Below are 17,992 nucleotides of genomic sequence, written 5' to 3' on the forward strand. Positions count from 1 at the left end.
GAGTTTTAGGAAAATGTAAAATAAAGAATATCATATAACCTGAATTTCTTTTCTAATGTCAAAACTCTCATATTAATTTTCTTTTGCAATCATGTCACAAAATTATCTCACCATGATTCCGACCAATCCACAAAGAATGTGTATAAAAAGCAATTATCTAAAAACACAATTTGTCTTAAAGTAATATTTTGAATAATACGTAGCCATGCCTCACATTTTCTTTACAGAACATTACATTTTAGAGATAGCATAAATCAAAAAAGCTACTTCAGAGGCTCTTACCTTCTCCATCCAAAACTGGTTGTGTTTCCATGGTGGGTGTTGGTTTTGAACCATCATCTGAATTGAGAGTTAAAAAAAATTGAAAAGAAACTACCATTATTGAGGTAAATACTATCTACTCTCCAGTACTGTTGAATAATTTGGGATTTTTACATGGCCCGGCCAAGTCCATCAGAAGAAAATCAGACATACACAGAGACAGAAAAAAGTACAAATCAGAACATAAAGGCAAAGAACTTTATGGAACTGGCTAAAAGGTTAGCAAAATACTGAAATACTTCTTTAATTCTATTTTTTAAAGTAGATAATATTCCCACTTATACTTTTATCATCAACAATTTCTGTATTGCTGAAGTATGAAAATCATTCAGGTGCACTAAGTTTATTTCACATTAGTTAGCCCTTCCTAAGGACCTCTTCTAAGATGTTACAAGATTTTGTGGGTATAGTGACCTCAAAATATATCATCTCTAAAAGTTTCTGGGACTGTAGGGACAGAGTCCATTCACAAACTCGTATACAACTCTCTGCACCAAAAAGCTGGATTTATGGAGCCTTTCCCATCCTGGTAAATAATGGACAGGAGAATTGGAACAAACAACTTGACTGCAAAATCCCAGCTCTCCCAAGTACTTTTTATTAGTTTTGTTTGAAGACTCTTAATCTTTTAACCTTAGCGGCATTAAATTTAGAATCACGTTTTCAGAAAAGTTCAGAAAAAAGTTGGTAATGACCATATTATTTCTAAAGTTTATAATGTAAATGATTTGATACTAATGTAAATTATAACAGAAGAGTATCTAAAACATATTGTACACCACCCAGAGTCACTCTCTGAAGGACATGAGTGGTTGAGAAAGAGGATCGATAAATAAATAAATAAATAAAATACATTATTGTTCCCTTTCTTTGTTCATACATGTTTGTAATTCTAGCTTACATCAAAGAACATTTAAATTATATTAAAATTCACTACAGAATGAAGGAATTGCTTACATTAATCTTCGGTTTCTGTCCACAGATGCCTAGAAATAAAGCCATATTAGCTTCTTGTCTCACTTTACAAACATTGGGTCTAGACTGTGAGGTCTCCATTTTACAGATATATCAGCAGTACAATATTGTCATTGTAGTGCTCCATTGCATGTACTTCAATAAACATGGAAAGAGATACACACCCCTTCCTCCTTCCTATGTTTGTTTTTTTAAAATCCCATTTATATCCCGCCCTTCTCCAAAGACTCAGGGCGGCTTACAATTTAAAGCACAAATCAATGTGCTTAGCAATAGCCTTCATTCTATGTATATACCTGCTTATTAGGGCTTTCGCCCCCCCCCCAAAGTGGCATTATTACAAAGTCAGCTTATTGCCCCCAACAATCTGGGTCCTCATTTTACCTACCTCGGAAGGATGGAAGGCTGAGTCAACCTTGAGCCTGGTGGGATGCGAACCTGCACTAATTACAGGCAGCTGGTGTTACTTAAGGAGGCATTAGCCCACTGCTCCACCAAGGCTCTTTTTTATTAACTAAGAACATGGATGAATGAATGGATAGGTTCATCCATCCATCCATCTGAACTGGCATTTTGGGATATTTGTTACAAGCAAGTAAATAAATGCCTGGACACATATAAAATCCTTAAATACCCAAACCTCTATACAGTACAGAACCATAACAGAATACTTAGTGTGCAAGGCAGAATTTTCCTCAGTTTTTGATTGTTAGTAACTAATGTTGAGTTTTACAGACATTTTATTTTAAAAATATTGATTCAGTGCACCAATTACCCACAAAGAAATACCAAGAGCTGGGAGAAGGGAAGAGTTATATAACTATCGTAATAATATTTTTAAATATATATATATATAGAAAAGGTGATAAAAATGTACATTACATGTTATAGTATTGCAGGATTTAATCAGGATGGGTTAAGATTTATACTTTAAAAAACTTATTTTATTTTGTTCAATTTTCATAGCTGTGAATTTCACTTTTATTAGAATGTACATGTATTGTCACATTCACATATCTGTGCACATGTAAGGCATGACACGTTTTTTTTTCCTCCTTGTTGATACTCAGGACCATGAATTGCAGTGGTGGGATTCAGCCGGTTCGTACCACTTCGGCAGACCAGGTAGCTAATTTTTTCTTGCCCAGCGCCCAGAATGGACTTCCGGAAGTGGCATCCACACAGAGAACCAGTTGTTCACATATCTGAATCCCACCACTGATGAATTGGGATTTTCCAAAAAGGTAGAGACGCAAGGGGTCCTTGGTGCTCTCTGAGCTTGGTTGTTTTCTTGCAGATGTTTCATTACTCAAATTAAGTAACGTCATTCATACTAGGCCAGGGGTGTCAAACTCAATTTCATTGAGGGCCGCATCAGCATTGTGGTTGCCCTCAGGGGGCCGGGTGGGTATGGCCTGGGTGGGCGTGGCCTACTGGGTGGGCGTGGCTAGAGTGCGTATGGCCTACTGGGTGGGCATGGACAGCTCTACATCATTCGCATCAAGGGTGCCTATGGGGGCCTGGGCAGGAGTGGGACAGATCTGAGGGTTTCTGGCAAGAGGATGGTCTCTGGGCCAGGGCCAAGGCCGTGGGGGCCGTTCCCTCCCTGTTTCCAGGATGGCTTCGCGGGCCACATGAAACCACTTCGCGGGCCGGATCCAGCCCCTGGGCCTTGTGTTTGACATGTTTGTGCTAGGCTAACACTGTTGGTGTTACTTTGTTTGGGTAATGAAAGTCTGCAAGAAAACAACCAAGCTCAAAGAGTACCAAGAACCCCCTTCATTTCAATCCTGAACTAATATTCTCCTTTGTTAATAGAGAAGTAATACACCTTAAAGTCAATGCTCTAAAATGACAATTAGCAATGAGCCCAGAGCGAGACAATAGAAAGGAAAGCTATAAAACAAACACATCGATGCAACATTCAAAAGCAAAAGCAAAGATACAAAAGCAAAATCAACTATTCTAAAGAAGAAGCAGAAATTATAAAAAAGCAGCAATATGAACAGATAGCATGAAAGATATTTAGAAGGCCAGTGGATAAGGATTCCTTTCACATAAGGAGATATCACAAGAGGTTGGTCTGTAATTTTCAATATAGAACTGTAGATGCCACAGCTGTCAGCCCCAAACCTATTTCCCCTCTATTCAATCTGTTTCTGAATACAAGCAAGGAAACAGCCGCTGTTAAATGCTGAGGATTTATGTCAGACACAAGAACCCATGATAGGTTGAAATAAATATTAGGGAACTACAGCTATGAAATTGGATGAAGTTGTGATTTAAGCCTTAGGAAAGGGGAAGAAATAAAAAGAACCAACTACATGGAACATGAAAATATGTTTACAGAAGCAGCAAGAAGACACTAACAACATCCTTCATAGTAGTCACTTTGTGGAAATGGCCAGAATGGATTTTTTTTTGGTCCAAAACTCTAATTATGCCCAGAGGCCAAAAAAAGATTACAAACTTGTTTGTTATTTTGAGGTTAAATGGGGATTCAGAGCATAATTATCAATCATCATTATCAATCAAAACATGATGAACACGACATCCAAAATTCTGAAATAAATTGTATCTGCTTCTTACAAACACTGTCAGTGAAAATTGAGGCAACATGATGTAAGAACCATCCACCAAGGCAGAAAGTATTTCTAGAATACATTAGCCCACTCTCCTTTTCCCTCGCCCTCCTCAGAGCTCCCTTGCAGGGGCACTGATATGAACAAAGTGAACTGGGAATATTCTTCATGCTTCAAAGGCTTTGTAATTCAGCATAGTGAGTATGTGTTTGCAACAGACAGCACAATTCTTTGGTGTGCAAGAAAGGCTGTCCCATGCATAGGCAGCTGGAAGTCCCTTCGACCCCTGATGACACAATTCAAAGCATCTTCTGTTTGGCTTTTTGATTTCTGATTGACATATTCACTGCTGGCTGGAGATAAATGCCATTGGAAGCACAATGTTGATCCGCTCCAACTATTCTGATGAAGGACTTTCTTCTTTTTTTGAATAATAAACAAAACAAAAATGGTGCGCTTAAGTGTCTGAATAGAACTCAAAACAGAAAAGTAGCCTATAGTGGCTTTAAAGAGGCTGGCAAATCACTTGAAGAGTTAATTGTCTGTGTGTACAATGAGTTTATTCTGACTGCAGACAAAGCACTCTCTCTTTCTCTCTCTCTCTCTGATAGAAATTCTTTAAAAGGGCTATGTCAAAAGGACCAATATCTGTTCTTTTTCTTCTTACAAATGGCATCCTTTGGGCATTGCTTTGAAAATCTTGACTCCTAAAATCCTGGGTACAAGTGACATGGCACTGAAGTTCAATTGCCAAGCTTTACATATGGCTTTAGACCAGGGATCCCCAACCCCTAGTCCGTGGACCGGTACCGGGCCGCGGCATGCCAGCAACTGGTCTGCCCAAACAAGCAAAGCCCCATCCGTGGGATGCAGGCAGCACACAAAACCACGCCCCCTCTGGTCTATGGAAAAACCTTTCTCCACGGAATCGGTCCCTGGTGCCCAAAAGGTTGTGGGGGCCTCTGCTTTAGACCATGCAGCAATTCAGCTAACAGTGTGATTTAAAATGATAATCGCATCTGACAGCCATGCTGATCGTGCATAGCTATTGAATGAAATTATTTGTATTTATTCCCAAATTACATAGGAATTAGGTACAGATAGTCCTCAACTTACACCCATTCGTTTAACAATCATTCAAAGTTACAATACTGAAAAAAGTAACCTCTGACCTGTTCCCACACTTCTGACTCTTGCAGCATCCCCAACAGTCACATGATCAAACTTTGAGCACTTGCAACTGGTATATATTTATGATGCTTGCAACATCCCAGGGTCCCAGAATTGCCATTTGCAATCTTTCAGGGAGCTTCTGACAAGAAAAGTCGATGGGGGAAGCCAGGTTTGCTTAACAATCTCACAATTCTCTTAATAACTATAGTGATTCTATTAGCAACTGTGGCAACAAAAAAAAGGTTGCAAAATGGGAAACAATTCACTTAAACAGCTGCCTTGGGGCTCAGTTGTGGTTGCAAGTCAAGGACTACCTGTATCCAATTAACAGCTACAGAGATACTGTATGAAATCTACTGTAAAGCTTATAATAGCACAGATTGTGTATATAACATTCCTTAGTCCTCTGGCTTTTTTTTACATTATGCTCTCCATTTGCTAATGCACTTCTATTAAAGTCTGCTCCATGTGAGACAAAGAATGGGTGAGCCAATAGTTATTTCTTTCAGTTTCTCATTTCTGTAAGTCAATCTGTGTCAATTATCTAAATTCTTTATTTTCTCATTTGTACAGTGAGGCATTCCATCCCATTAAGCAATTTGAGATTTGAAACAAAGTTTCATACTAGCATTTGGAGCATTTTTCTCCAAAATATATGCAATTTTATTTGCAATTTTGCTAAAGCTGCAAACAAATTTAATGCCTTTTGCACTGTTTCGTCCACTTATGCATTCTTTACATATTTTCCTCGTAAAAAATGTTTTTTTTATTTTTAGGTTTGCAAAGTACATTACAAAACTTGGACTATTTGCATATGTTAAGAGTGAATGAATACATCCATATGTGTTCTGGCCTTTCTGAACAAAAAAGAATATTGGCAGTTAGAGCTAGATGTCTTTTGGTTTCTAGAGGCAAATACAATAGGCATAATTTTGCATAGTTTCTCTCTCTCCCTCCCCACCCCCCCAAACCCATCCCCAAGATGACATATCTGCACTGTCTTTAGAAATCTGAAGTCCTACTTTCAATAATGTCAGAAGCTTGATAACTCAAAGGAAGACAAGCAGTGCATAAAGTCACTGTAAAAGTGAATGTTTGGTTGCAGGAGTTAGCTACAACTGTGAACAGGAAGCCGCATGCTGCATCGCACCAATTGCACTGGTGCTGCCAGTTGTGGCAGGAGACCAGGAGGCTTGTTGCTCCGATAGCGAGCGGGCAGCAGTGCAACTGGTGAGGTGTGCCACAGGCATTGTGCCCTGAGTGGTGGCAGCAGTGCAATCGGTGCGACAAGCCTCAGAGCCTCCTACTGCAACCAGAGGCAGTGTCATGATGTGTCACATGGTGTGCAGCTGCAAGCAGCCACATAAAAATTCAGGCACCAGCACAACAGGTGTTGGGGTGTGGGAGGCCTGGCTGCTGCCATCCTAAGGTAAGCAGGTGTGGGGGCCGTGTGGCACCTCCACCTCCCCACCCTAGCTTGATTTTTACACATGGGCCTCACCCCAAAACTAGGGCTTATTTTGGGCATAGGGCTTATATTGGGTGCACGTGTAAAAATCAAGCTAGGGCTTATTTTCGGAACAGATATTACTTTCGGGGAAACACGGTACTCACAAAAAAAAACTGTCTACAATTTTCACTGTTTTTCAAAACAAAATTTAAACTTTCCTGATGTTAGGCTCTTAGAGTCCATGGAACTGTATAGTTCATAACTAGAGTAGTTCATATCTTCCAAGCAAATAAAAAGCAGTTTCGGGCAAAAGATATGAAACCTAGCCCAACAGCGTGAAATGTAAACCCTGCCACTTCAGTTTATAAATCATGGTTTATGATTTACCATGGTGTAAAAACCCATCCATTTGAATTACACTCAATAGGGCACACTAAGAAAAACCCTGCAGAAGCCCAGACACTATACTTGGAAGCCACAGATGCCAAGATCTGAATAACTTTAAAATGTAGCTAGAACTCATGGAGAGATGTTTCCATGCAAGTGTGTTTATTTATTTGATTTTATTTAACAGATTTATATAGCTGCCAACCTTATGTAATATAACCATGGACAGCTCACAAACAAGAATAAAAATAGTAAAAAAAAGAATTAAAAAAGAGCACAGTAAACTCTTAGGGCCCCCAACTTCACCATATCTCCCAAAACTCTTCTAGGCTCCAGCTTCACACTATCTCAATGCTGGGGGGTGGGGGGGCAGGGCTTTATGGCTTTTCAGAAGGCTAGATAGAAGCCCCATCAGATATTGTGGGGGGGGATGTTCCAAAGAGTAAGGTCAGCTACACACTATCTAGATCCCACTAGTTGGCAACATCTGAAGGAAAGGATTTGAAGCACACACACCATATCAGATCTAGTGAGTAGGTAGGAGAAGTGATCCTACAGATAACTTAGCCTTGTGCAATTCAGGTCTTTAAAGACGCTAACCAGTATCATGAAAGAAACTATAAGCCAATGCAGCTCAAAGGCTGTCCTATTTTCTGCAAAAACCCAGCCAGGAAGTGACCAGGGCATGAAACACCATGATCAAGACCTCCTGATTCAAGAATGGGAGCAACTGGCACACAAAGTGAATCTGTGCAAATCTGAGCAGGAGTCGAGAGTCCAGGAGGAGCCTACAAGGCTGCATTACCAGCTCTGTCTGGGGGAGTAACCATGACAACAAGAGTAAAAATGATACTTCACCAAAACCCAGAGCCACTCCATCTTGCTTGGGTTGAACTGAAACGGATTCCTCCTCATCAGTGCCTTACAGGCTTTGGGCTAGCACCAAGGCATTGTCACTTGGTTGTCCAGGAATGAAGATGCATAGCAGGTTGTATGCTGATGATTCTGCACTCCATGCTGTTGGATGACCTCTCCAAGCATTCTCATGTAGATAATTATTATAGATGGTTAAAAGGAGAGGTGAAAAGCCTGAGCCATGAGGCACCCCACTGTACAAGGGCCAAAGATTCAACCTCTCACATCCCACTAACACTTGGCTAGAACCTGCCACAGGAAGAAAATCCCTGAAAAAATAATGTTCAAATCTGTTCTAAAGCAAGGTTAATCTACAGAGAATATCCAACACTTTTCTTTTTTAAAAAAAAATCAAATTGGCTTTTTTGTCTCCCCAGAATATTCTCCCTCCCCCCATCTCTTACTTGTAATTGAGATAGAAACATAACCAGCTTTAGCTAATTGGTGCCCTAGTCTATGAAGGCAGAGATCAAATGGAGACAAGTGGAAGACTACTTGTTACATAGGAGTGGGAAATTTTTAAATAGTGCTAGTGCAGCAACAAATTATCTCCCTCTCCCTGTGGTTCTAAACAATGTGAAGGTGAGCAAACCTTGTTTTTGTGTAAGCAAACTTTATTAGAAAAGGACCCATTATTCCTGACTGAATGAACCAAAGGGCACTTTAGGGAACACATCGTGCCTCTAAGCTATTCGTCTGTCTGTCTGTCTGTCTGTCTGTCTGTCTGTCTGTCTGTCTGTCTGTCTGTCTCTGTCTCTGTCTCTGTCTCTCTCTCTCTCTCTCTCCCTCCTCCCCCCCTCCCCATGAGTAAAACCTCTGCATAAAACCTCTTCACATCTTCAAGGCCTCAGATTGCAAAATGGGGGCAGGGGTGCAGATCAATGGCCATTTGAAATTCAACCATATGGCTGAAGACCCACGGCTGCATGTGTTAATTACCACACGTTCCCCCTGTAAAGCAGTCTGTTCAACAGGAAAAGAAAAACAGACAAGAAAAAAGGCTGTTCCTGAGGATTAAATAAATAGTCCAAATTTTTGGCCTAATTCCTCCCAGACACAATCTGCCACCTGCATGCTCAGAAGCCATAATACCCCTCTTTGCATCTCCAGCTGTGTTCAATGAAGCCAGGAAGAAATATAGCAGCAAAGTGTACTTTTGCTTCTCAATTCTTTCCTCCCCACCCACCTGCCTGCCCTCTCCCACAAACACACTTTTTTCTTTCTTCTCACACCAGACCCACAGAAGCAGCCTGGACTGCTATCCCCAAGGAATTTACATAATTTAATACATTTGTAAATTTTGGTTCTGTACTTATCTCTGCCCAGACCTAACACGGAGTTCTAAAGATCATTGGAGAAACTGACCTTTAGGTTCTCTATTCTGGTCAACCGAATAATATAAATAAAATAATTTTATATTTGGGCATATTTTGGTGATGATTTTTTTTACAATCTATATCTTCAAGTACTGAATTCTGGCATACTTTTTCATTTTCCATTTATAGGATGTCTTCTCTACAATCATTCCAGAATTTTTTCAAGGCATGCAACTTATGTCCTGTATCTACTGAACTTTTTCTAAAGAAATGCATAGAATAGATAGGTTTTTTTATCAATGGTCATTAAGCTAAAGATTTAAGATCACTTTCCTTTTAATTCCAGTATGCCATCAATAACAATTGATTCAGTGGTATTACCTGTTACAGGGCTTACTTTAAAATGTTATGTTTTTCTTTTAAACTTCTGTTCTTATTCTTGAATGTTGCCCAGAGTTCTTTTAGACTGAGTCAATTATAATAAATAGGTAAATAAAGTTTCTGAATTAACCTAGCTATTCTGTCACATTCAGCATAGTGGAAAACAAACATACCTCTGTGTTTGTCTGTCTGTGTGTGTGTGTGTGTGTGTGTGTGTGTGTGTGTGTGTGTGTTTCTTTTTCAGACACATAACTAGAAAACTCACATCTAATGGTTTTTCATTCTATTTCTTTTTAAACAGAAATTAAAATATATTCAAGACTGTGTCAATGATCATTTACCCTTGATAGCAACCAACCATATATGCAGTTATTCATTTAATTTGACATGAATTCTAAGACAAAGATAACACATTTTCTGTTCTGCTTCCAACTCATTTAACACAAAGAAAAAGATCGATCTTACATTGGCACTGATATTCTACAGGGGAAATAATTATCGCATCACATTCCAGTTTTAATAAACAAATCTATCTTGGGTAGTGGGGGAAAGACTCTCCAGATGCAGTCAAAAGTTAATTCAGTTATTCTGGAACCTCTGGAATTTGCTAACCGTTGTGGAATGCTACATTCCATTGAATTAACAGAGAATGATTGAACATCTAAGGTGTGTATCTGTTTTCCCTCAAACATTTTAAAAATTCTGAAAATGTTGTGCCAACGTTGATATTTACAAAATTTCTACAAAACAGAATGTGAACTACCTTGTTGTAAATAGCATGAGAAAAAAAATGACTTCTGCATATTGCCCACAGAAAAGCATGAAGCTACTGATTAAGGTTGAAGTCTATAAATCAACTACTAATAGCACTTCAGTCAAAAGCTACAGGAAAAAAAGGGAGCTAGCCATAGGTACAGGTTGGAGAAACATGTTTTCACCATTGTTTATAATTAAGCAACAAATATAACCACAATCAAATGCATTTTTTAAAAAAAATAAGACAAATAAATGCAACAGTAAAAGATAGGGTTAAATTTAGGTTAGGGAGAGAACATATCACAGTGACCTGTCAAGTCAGAATGTTATTATTTCCTTCATGCACCTCTCCTTAAGTGTGGTGTACAAAATAATTGTGCACCAATTAAGAAGTTAGAAAAAGTTATAGTGTCATATGATTCCATTTGACAATTTTACAGTTGCATTCTGCAAAACCTACAGCTTCTAGACCAGGGCTTTTCAACCAGTGGTACGGGGACCACCTGTGGTACATTGACACCTGGCAGGTGGTACGCGACCATCCTAGAAAAGTGGTAGCGGGGGAGGGGAATGAGCTGAGCCAGTGGCAGCACCACACAAGCCTGAGCGAGAGATGGCTAAAGCTGCAGGGCTGTCAGGGCTCAGCGGAAGCACCAGGATCAGCACTTCTTCGGGGCTGTCAGGGCTCAGTGGAAGCACCAGGATTAGCGCCAGGCTCCAGCTGGAGCTCAGCACTGATCCCGACATGTCTGCTGAGCCCAGAAGAAGTGCCAATCAGGTAGAATGTTGCAGCATCTCCAGGGTCTTGTGATTTACATTCAGACGCTTGGCAACTGATTCATATTTATGACGGTCACAGTATCCCAGGGTCATGTGAAGTGACCAAAACCTGCTGCAAACAACCAGCAGACGGGGGGAATAAAAACCAAACACCCACCCCACCCCACCCCCGCTGCCAATCCTCAACAGAAATGCTCACAACAATGAAAACCTCAGACAGAGCCTTGGTGGAGCAGTGGGCTAATGCCTCCTTAAGTAACACCAGCTGCCTGCAATTAGTGCAGGTTCGCGTCCCACCAGGCTCAAGGTTGACTCAGCCTTCCATCCTTCCGAGGTAGGTAAAATGAGGACCCAGATTGTTGGGGGCAATAAGCTGACTTTGTAATAATGCCGCTTGGGGTGTGTGTGAAAGCCCTAACAAGCAGGCATATACATAGAATGAAGGCTACTGCTAAGCTTGTAAGCTGCCCTGAGTCTTCGGAGAAGGGCGGGATATAAATGTAATAAAAATAAAATAAAATAAAATAAAGGCAGGAGGAAGAGCGCCACCAGGCGGGCAGGCAGGTGCCTTGCTGGGCTGTGGCTTGGGGGCACTTTTTCAGTGCCATTGTAACATCAGTCACTAAGTGAACTATTGTAAGTTGAGGACTACCTGTACTTCATCACTTTTTTCTTTTTCTTTTTTTGGTCATCACATTTTTGACACCTTGCTAGGCGACATGGTACTCAGATGTTGCCATATCCTAAACGTGGTACAATAGGTGAAAAGGTTGAAAAGCCCTGTTCTAGACCATCTTAAATAATAGCAGCTCAAAGGGTGTTAGAGTTACCCATTATTAGGATAAAAGTAATAGAGGTAAGAGTATCTTAGCCTAGAAAAAATAACAGTTGGTAAGTTAACTGGAACAATGTGTAAGCCCTTTCCCGTAGCGACATCTTTAAACCAAGGAAGCATTTGAATCATTATTTTTTTCAAAGCACTGCAACCTCATCTATCTTCCTAATTTTCCAACTGAAAAACCAACTCAGTTATAACAAAACTGTTTAGTTTCTGTTTATTGGCTCTTGGGCCAGGGATCATCAACTTCCTCAGACTGGAAATTCGTATATGATGGTCAAGCTCCCCCAAAACCACAAGATTTTAAAACATGCAAATATTGGGAGGTGTTCTTTTGTGAGATTAATCCTAGACCAAACCATTCATATAAATCAAGTTATTTCAGAATATTGCACTCTCTGATATACTAACATGCAAAGCAAGCGACTGTGCTGTAATGGTTAAGGCATTGGACTGGCACCAGGAAAACCCAGCTTCTTGTCCACTCTTAACCATAGAAATTTACCAGATGATTTTGACCCAGTTACTCTTTCTCAGCCCAACCTACCTTGTATGGTTTTTGAATAAAAACTTAGAATACTATGAACAGTGACACGAGTTCCAGAATAAAAAAAACACAAATAAATATTGCAGCTGTATAACCAAAATGCAATAAAATATGGAAGCTGAGTTGTTTCACAAACATGAACTATAGAAAGAAAATGAAAAACTCAAAACTTAAAAGTTCAAAGCAAGTCAGCAGGCTGAGGATGAAGACTAACACTTAACCCAAGAGCAAATATTTCACTGTTTAACCAGAAAATTGCTGTGTTTCAAAATATTTAACTCTCAATCAGCAAGAATTAGGAACTTAAGGATAATGTTAATAATTTTCTGGGAAATATTATATGTAATCATTGTGACAGGCTTATTAAAGAGGTCCCCAAACTGGTAAAGAAACTAGGTGAGAGCATGTAAGGCAGAAGACTTCCAACTGAAATATATGCATTAATAAGCTGCAAGGCTGCTCTCTCTAAAAGGTAGATTAAGTAACAGTAGAGATGAAGTGGAGGCGGGAACTCTGACCATTTACTTTCAGGCAAACAAATGGGAAAGTTCAGTGAAAGGGCAGGACCAAAAAACCCCGATGGAAACAGACATAGAAATACTGTCAAGTTTCAGTCCATTCACCATTCAGCACATGGCAGAAAAGAGCTGAGCTGTTCTGCTTTGCATCAATTACATATGAGAAGGATTAAAGGTCATAAAGCCTTAATCCAAGACTTCAGATGAATGAGCAAGAGATTCTTATAAAACCGCAATTGTTAGTCTCACTTCCAAGGTGAGAGACGCTGAAACCCAGAGTTGAACAAATTATGCTGCTTTTTTCCTCTCTTCTTCTCCACCCTTCCCATGGCAAAATGGCAGAAGATCCAGTTTAGAATCCATTGTGTTTCTTGCTCTTGCCCTCTCAGTTTGGCAGCACAAAATCATTACAAAGGGAAACAAGGTTTGCAAGAAAGGTAGAAATAAATTTCTATTATCCTCTTTAATCAAAACTTAGGAGCAGATGAAATAAGAAACTCCTTTATGCTACAGATAGAGGTTTGCAACATGTTTTTATAAGAGAAAACTTGAAGCAATAATGAATGTCATAGTATATTACGTGTATAATTCCCTAACCCTTTTTTGTAGTGCAGTGATTATAAACAGGGCATAGGGAAAACCACATTTTCACTCCCTATCATTTGATTGCCACCTTATACAAAATGGTACCCAAGGACATACTGATTACCTTTATTACCACATGACTGCTATATAGCAGTAAGGTCTTTTGATAGCTCTTACCTGAATGGTGATCTTCCTGACATCATTTCCCATCAATCACTGGTGTAAACTAAGGGAGGATTAGTACAAAAAGCCACATTCTACTTGTCTGGACTGCACTGGCTAAAACCATTAAAACCTCATGTCTGAAAGCATTAAAACAACAGTTCTCATGTAAAAATTGGACAGCGTTCAGGGTAGCTGGGAATTTTGAAAATTGTAGTTCAAATACATATGGGGACCATCAGGCTGAAAATGGCTTTGAAAAACAAATTTTACCTTGCTGGATGAGACCACTGTTTCAATTCATCAGAAACTTTATTTCCAACACCAATCAGCCAGACAGCTTTTAAAACGTTCATGTTTCTAGATGACAGTACCTTTTAGGTTTATGGATAATAACTATTATATAATAGCCAACATATATTTATGCAGAATGTCAGCTGATAGGTACCAGAAGCCATTTTCAGTAATTATAACTGAGTAGCTATGTTTTACTTACTTATTATGTAAGAAATTTGTATATCCTGACTATTTCCAGAAACTCTGGATAACTGCAATTCTATAATAAATATAGGCCTTAGTAATATTCAATGTATGTAGAAAAAAAATTAATAATCCAAACTTCTTTTCCTAAGCACATTTCATAATTCTGGAAAATAAGCATCAATTATAAATCTCATAACTACATTAATGAAACATATCCTCCTTAGTACTGTTCATCTTAGCAAAAGCTGATAATTTGTATGATTTCTGAGTCAGCTCTAGAAGGGCCAGGCTTATAAAAAATGCCAAAATGTATGTGACTTGTTTATTTAGCCTTTACAGCTGAATTAAAGGGGAAATATTCTAATATTCCATAGCAGAAATGTGGAAAATATAATACAAAACTACATGATTTTCTATATTGTCTTCTAGGAAGCCCAGCTGAAGTCATTTGAAAGATTTGACTAACCAATTTTTGATCATTTTAAACTATTGATCTTCAAGTGAAATAGAGAATGGTCTATATAAAGATCAAAGATTTTGTTGGTCTGTAAAGAATTATTTTTGGGAAATGAAAAATCAATGGCATGTTGAGAGTAGCATTTGGGTTGACCTGATTATTCTGCTGAGCTGGGGGAAAAACCTACCTCTAAGGCAAAGTTGCCACTGTCTCAGAAATAAATACTAAGTCATAAAACCTAAACTTGGAACAACTCCTGTGCCTTGTATAAGGCTTATGTTGAGCATGTAAGTCTTTCATGCTTTGTGAAAGAGTACTAGATGTCCTCAAAGTTAGCATGATTTTTGCCAAGATTCTTATTTTTAAGTAATACTTTGAGATGCAGCATTAATGTCCAGGAAAGCAGCATAGTAGTTGAAATATATTACAATGGCATCCCTTTGATTACACCTGCATGTTCTTCTTAAAAGTTCCAGTATAGGACAGATGATAAATGGGAAAACCTTCAAAAACCTCACCTCATTATAGCATAGAACTTTACTCACCTTTTCCTCCAGAATTACCCTGTCCTAATGGCCGGTCAGTTACTGAGCCTTAAACAAAAAGCAAGTATGTTACTATATGAGCACTGGTATCATCCAAAATACAGTCCAATCTATAGGCAAGCTTCAAAGCACTATGCCCATAGTAGTAGCTAGACAACTGGATCCAAGCAATCATCTCTACACTTATTGCTTTGCCTGCCAGTTCTGTATTAGGTCTGCCTTTTTACTGGATTAAATTTGAAATAAACTTATGAATTACAAGGACAAAAAAAAAGGCAGTCGGGAAAATTGGTGATGTGACCAACCTGATGAAGGAATGATAAACAGCATGGCCAATGAACCATGGTAATTTGGTTATTGATCAGAACCATAATTAATATTAAAATGAACACTGTAAAGCCAATGGATATTTTTACCATAGATGTGCAACAGAATTAGGCAATGTAGCATAAATGGCCGATTGAAGAGTTGCGCTATCCAACTAAACCCAAATCAGGCTCTTCTAGAACTAATCACTGTGAAATTATCAGAAAAAATTTTTTCCAGACATGGTAAGAATTGAAATTATTTCATTCTTAAGGATTTCTGTCAAACAATAACAAGTAACAATATACCATTTATTTATAAAAAAGAAGCACAGTACTCAAACAGAATCAAGAAACTATTATTATCAATATATGTTTAACAGTATAGTCCTTGACTTACGACCAGTCCCTTAACCACCATTTGAAGTTACAACAGGCTCAAATCTTTACTGCACTTACAATCCATCCTCGAATTTATGCCTGCCGCCCGACCCCCCCCCATGGTCACATGATAGCATTATGGGTGCTTGGCAACCAGCTCACATTTACAACTGGCTGCAGTGTCCCATGGTCACATGTTTGCATTTTGCAACTTTTTTGCCATTTTCCAGCAAAGAAATAGCAAAAAAGGTCCACTGGACAAGCTAGATTCTAAGTTACAACCATATTATTTATTTAATGACCATGGTGACTAGTTTAGCAATTCTTGTAAAAATGATTGTAAAATCAAGCCCAGTGACTTGACTTACAACTGTAACAACTTTCAACCAAAAGTCTATGGGCTCATTTGTGATCATAGATCAAGGACCACCTGTAACTCCAATTGTTATCTCTTGACCAGCAATGTTTCAGCCACAAGATGGACAACCATGTGCACAGTACAGTTTGGACTGTTGAGCTGTATTAACTGAATTTTAAAGATTATAAATGCAAAGAGCTTATTCCTTTCAAAATATGCAAACCTTTTTTTCTCTGCCTTTAATACCTGAGCATACAGGAGTTTTGTTCTGCACAGAAGAACCACTGATAGGCTTGCCATCTGGAGTGACACACCAGCAATATCCAGTGTAGGTGTGGCACTGGACCTGTTTGAGAAAATAGATGGTTAATTTTGCAATATGCCTCTGGCTCAGTATAAATCCAATAACTTTCCTTTATTTAAAAATATATTTTCAGGAATAAGTAAACATACTTCATGCATATTAGCGTAATGGTTTGTTATGCTGCACAGCATGCAATATTTATAGTTCAAACATTAATATTATTTCAAGAGAAGGTACTGCTCTTAATCATTTTACAGGAAACTATAAACCCTAATTTGTGCTGTGTGCTGTCTTTTTATATTACTATTTGACGTTACCTTCCAATTTTATCCACTAATACTTAGTGGATGCAGCTTGATTATATTTTGTTGCTCAGTGTGCTGCTTGAACCCACTTGCAGAATTAATGGCAATGTCCTGAAAATCTCTTTTTAGCTATGTTTCTGCAACTGAAAGTAACTTCTTAGAGTGAATAGATATAGGGTCCAATTTGAGTCGGTCACCAGGACCAGAGGTTTAGACTTCCAAGCTTTTGGACTTATGGTGGAGCCCATCCTCAGGGAACTTCTCTCTAGCAGTGTGTGTGCTTTGGGCTATTCTGTGTGTGGTATTTATATGGTGCCTGTTGTGTGTGGCTTTTTAGTTGTACAGATGTACAGATCTGTTCATTGGAGAAACAAACCACCACTCATGGCACAACATAAGAGAACAAACCAATCAGGATAAGATTCAGCAGCCCATCAGCTTTTGAAAGACAAAGGTCACTTTTTTGAATATATCAAAGTCCACATTCTGGATAGAGAGGACTGCTGGTCTGAAAGAGGGGTCAAAGAGGCCATCTACATTAGGATTAACATTAAGATGCTCTCTCTCATCAGAGGGGGAGGGATACGACACCACCTATCTCCTGTTTACAATCCTTTCAGCAGTTCCAATAAGGTTCCACACCTATTTGCATTATTCAGGCGACTCTGAGGGCACAGGTAAACCTCCAGGGGGCCTCAATGACTCTCAGAAAGAGTGCCAACGACCAGATGATTGCAAGGAATATAAATCTTTTCATCCTCCACCATTCAGTCAGAACTGAAGAAGCTTCTTGGATGAGAAGTAAAACATCTTCAAAGAAAAATAAAGTCCAGTTGCCTTTTGAAAAAATACCTTTGGGACACCCTGAAGGCCTAGTTCTCTCCCAATGTTGCTATGTTAGATGAGCCTGTTGTAATTATGAGTTTGTGTCTGGCTCCCAATTACTTAGCACATATAGGGAGGAAGGAAGGAAGGAATTGTGAACTTTCCTTTTCAAAATTCACAAATACTTCCTGAGTCATTAGAGCCTCAAATTTTCTGGGCCAATTACCACCCATCCACCTTAATTATTTGTATGGTCTATCACGTATCTTCATAAAATATGAGTGCATGTACAAAATATAGATGTCAGACACTGCTTCACCCACAATTGTTTATGGATTTTCCA

At 38.9% G+C, this 17,992-nt stretch overlaps 1 protein-coding gene across 1 annotated transcript in view; it reads right to left on the reverse strand.

The window, feature by feature from the left end:
* SMOC1 (SPARC related modular calcium binding 1) overlaps positions 1-17,992 on the reverse strand; it is a gene marked incomplete at its 5' end in the record, with an annotated part of 98,681 nt that overhangs the window by 27,540 nt on the left and 53,149 nt on the right. Inside the window, 3 exons of the mRNA XM_081327128.1 lie at positions 283-339; positions 15,172-15,219; positions 16,462-16,561. Of these exons, the coding sequence (XP_081183254.1) occupies positions 283-339; positions 15,172-15,219; positions 16,462-16,561 (205 nt within the window). The remainder of the gene's footprint in view (positions 1-282; positions 340-15,171; positions 15,220-16,461; positions 16,562-17,992) is intronic.

This window comes from Vipera berus (assembly GCF_964194415.1).
Source record: "Vipera berus genome assembly, chromosome: 1".
Lineage (NCBI taxonomy): Eukaryota > Metazoa > Chordata > Lepidosauria > Squamata > Viperidae > Vipera > Vipera berus.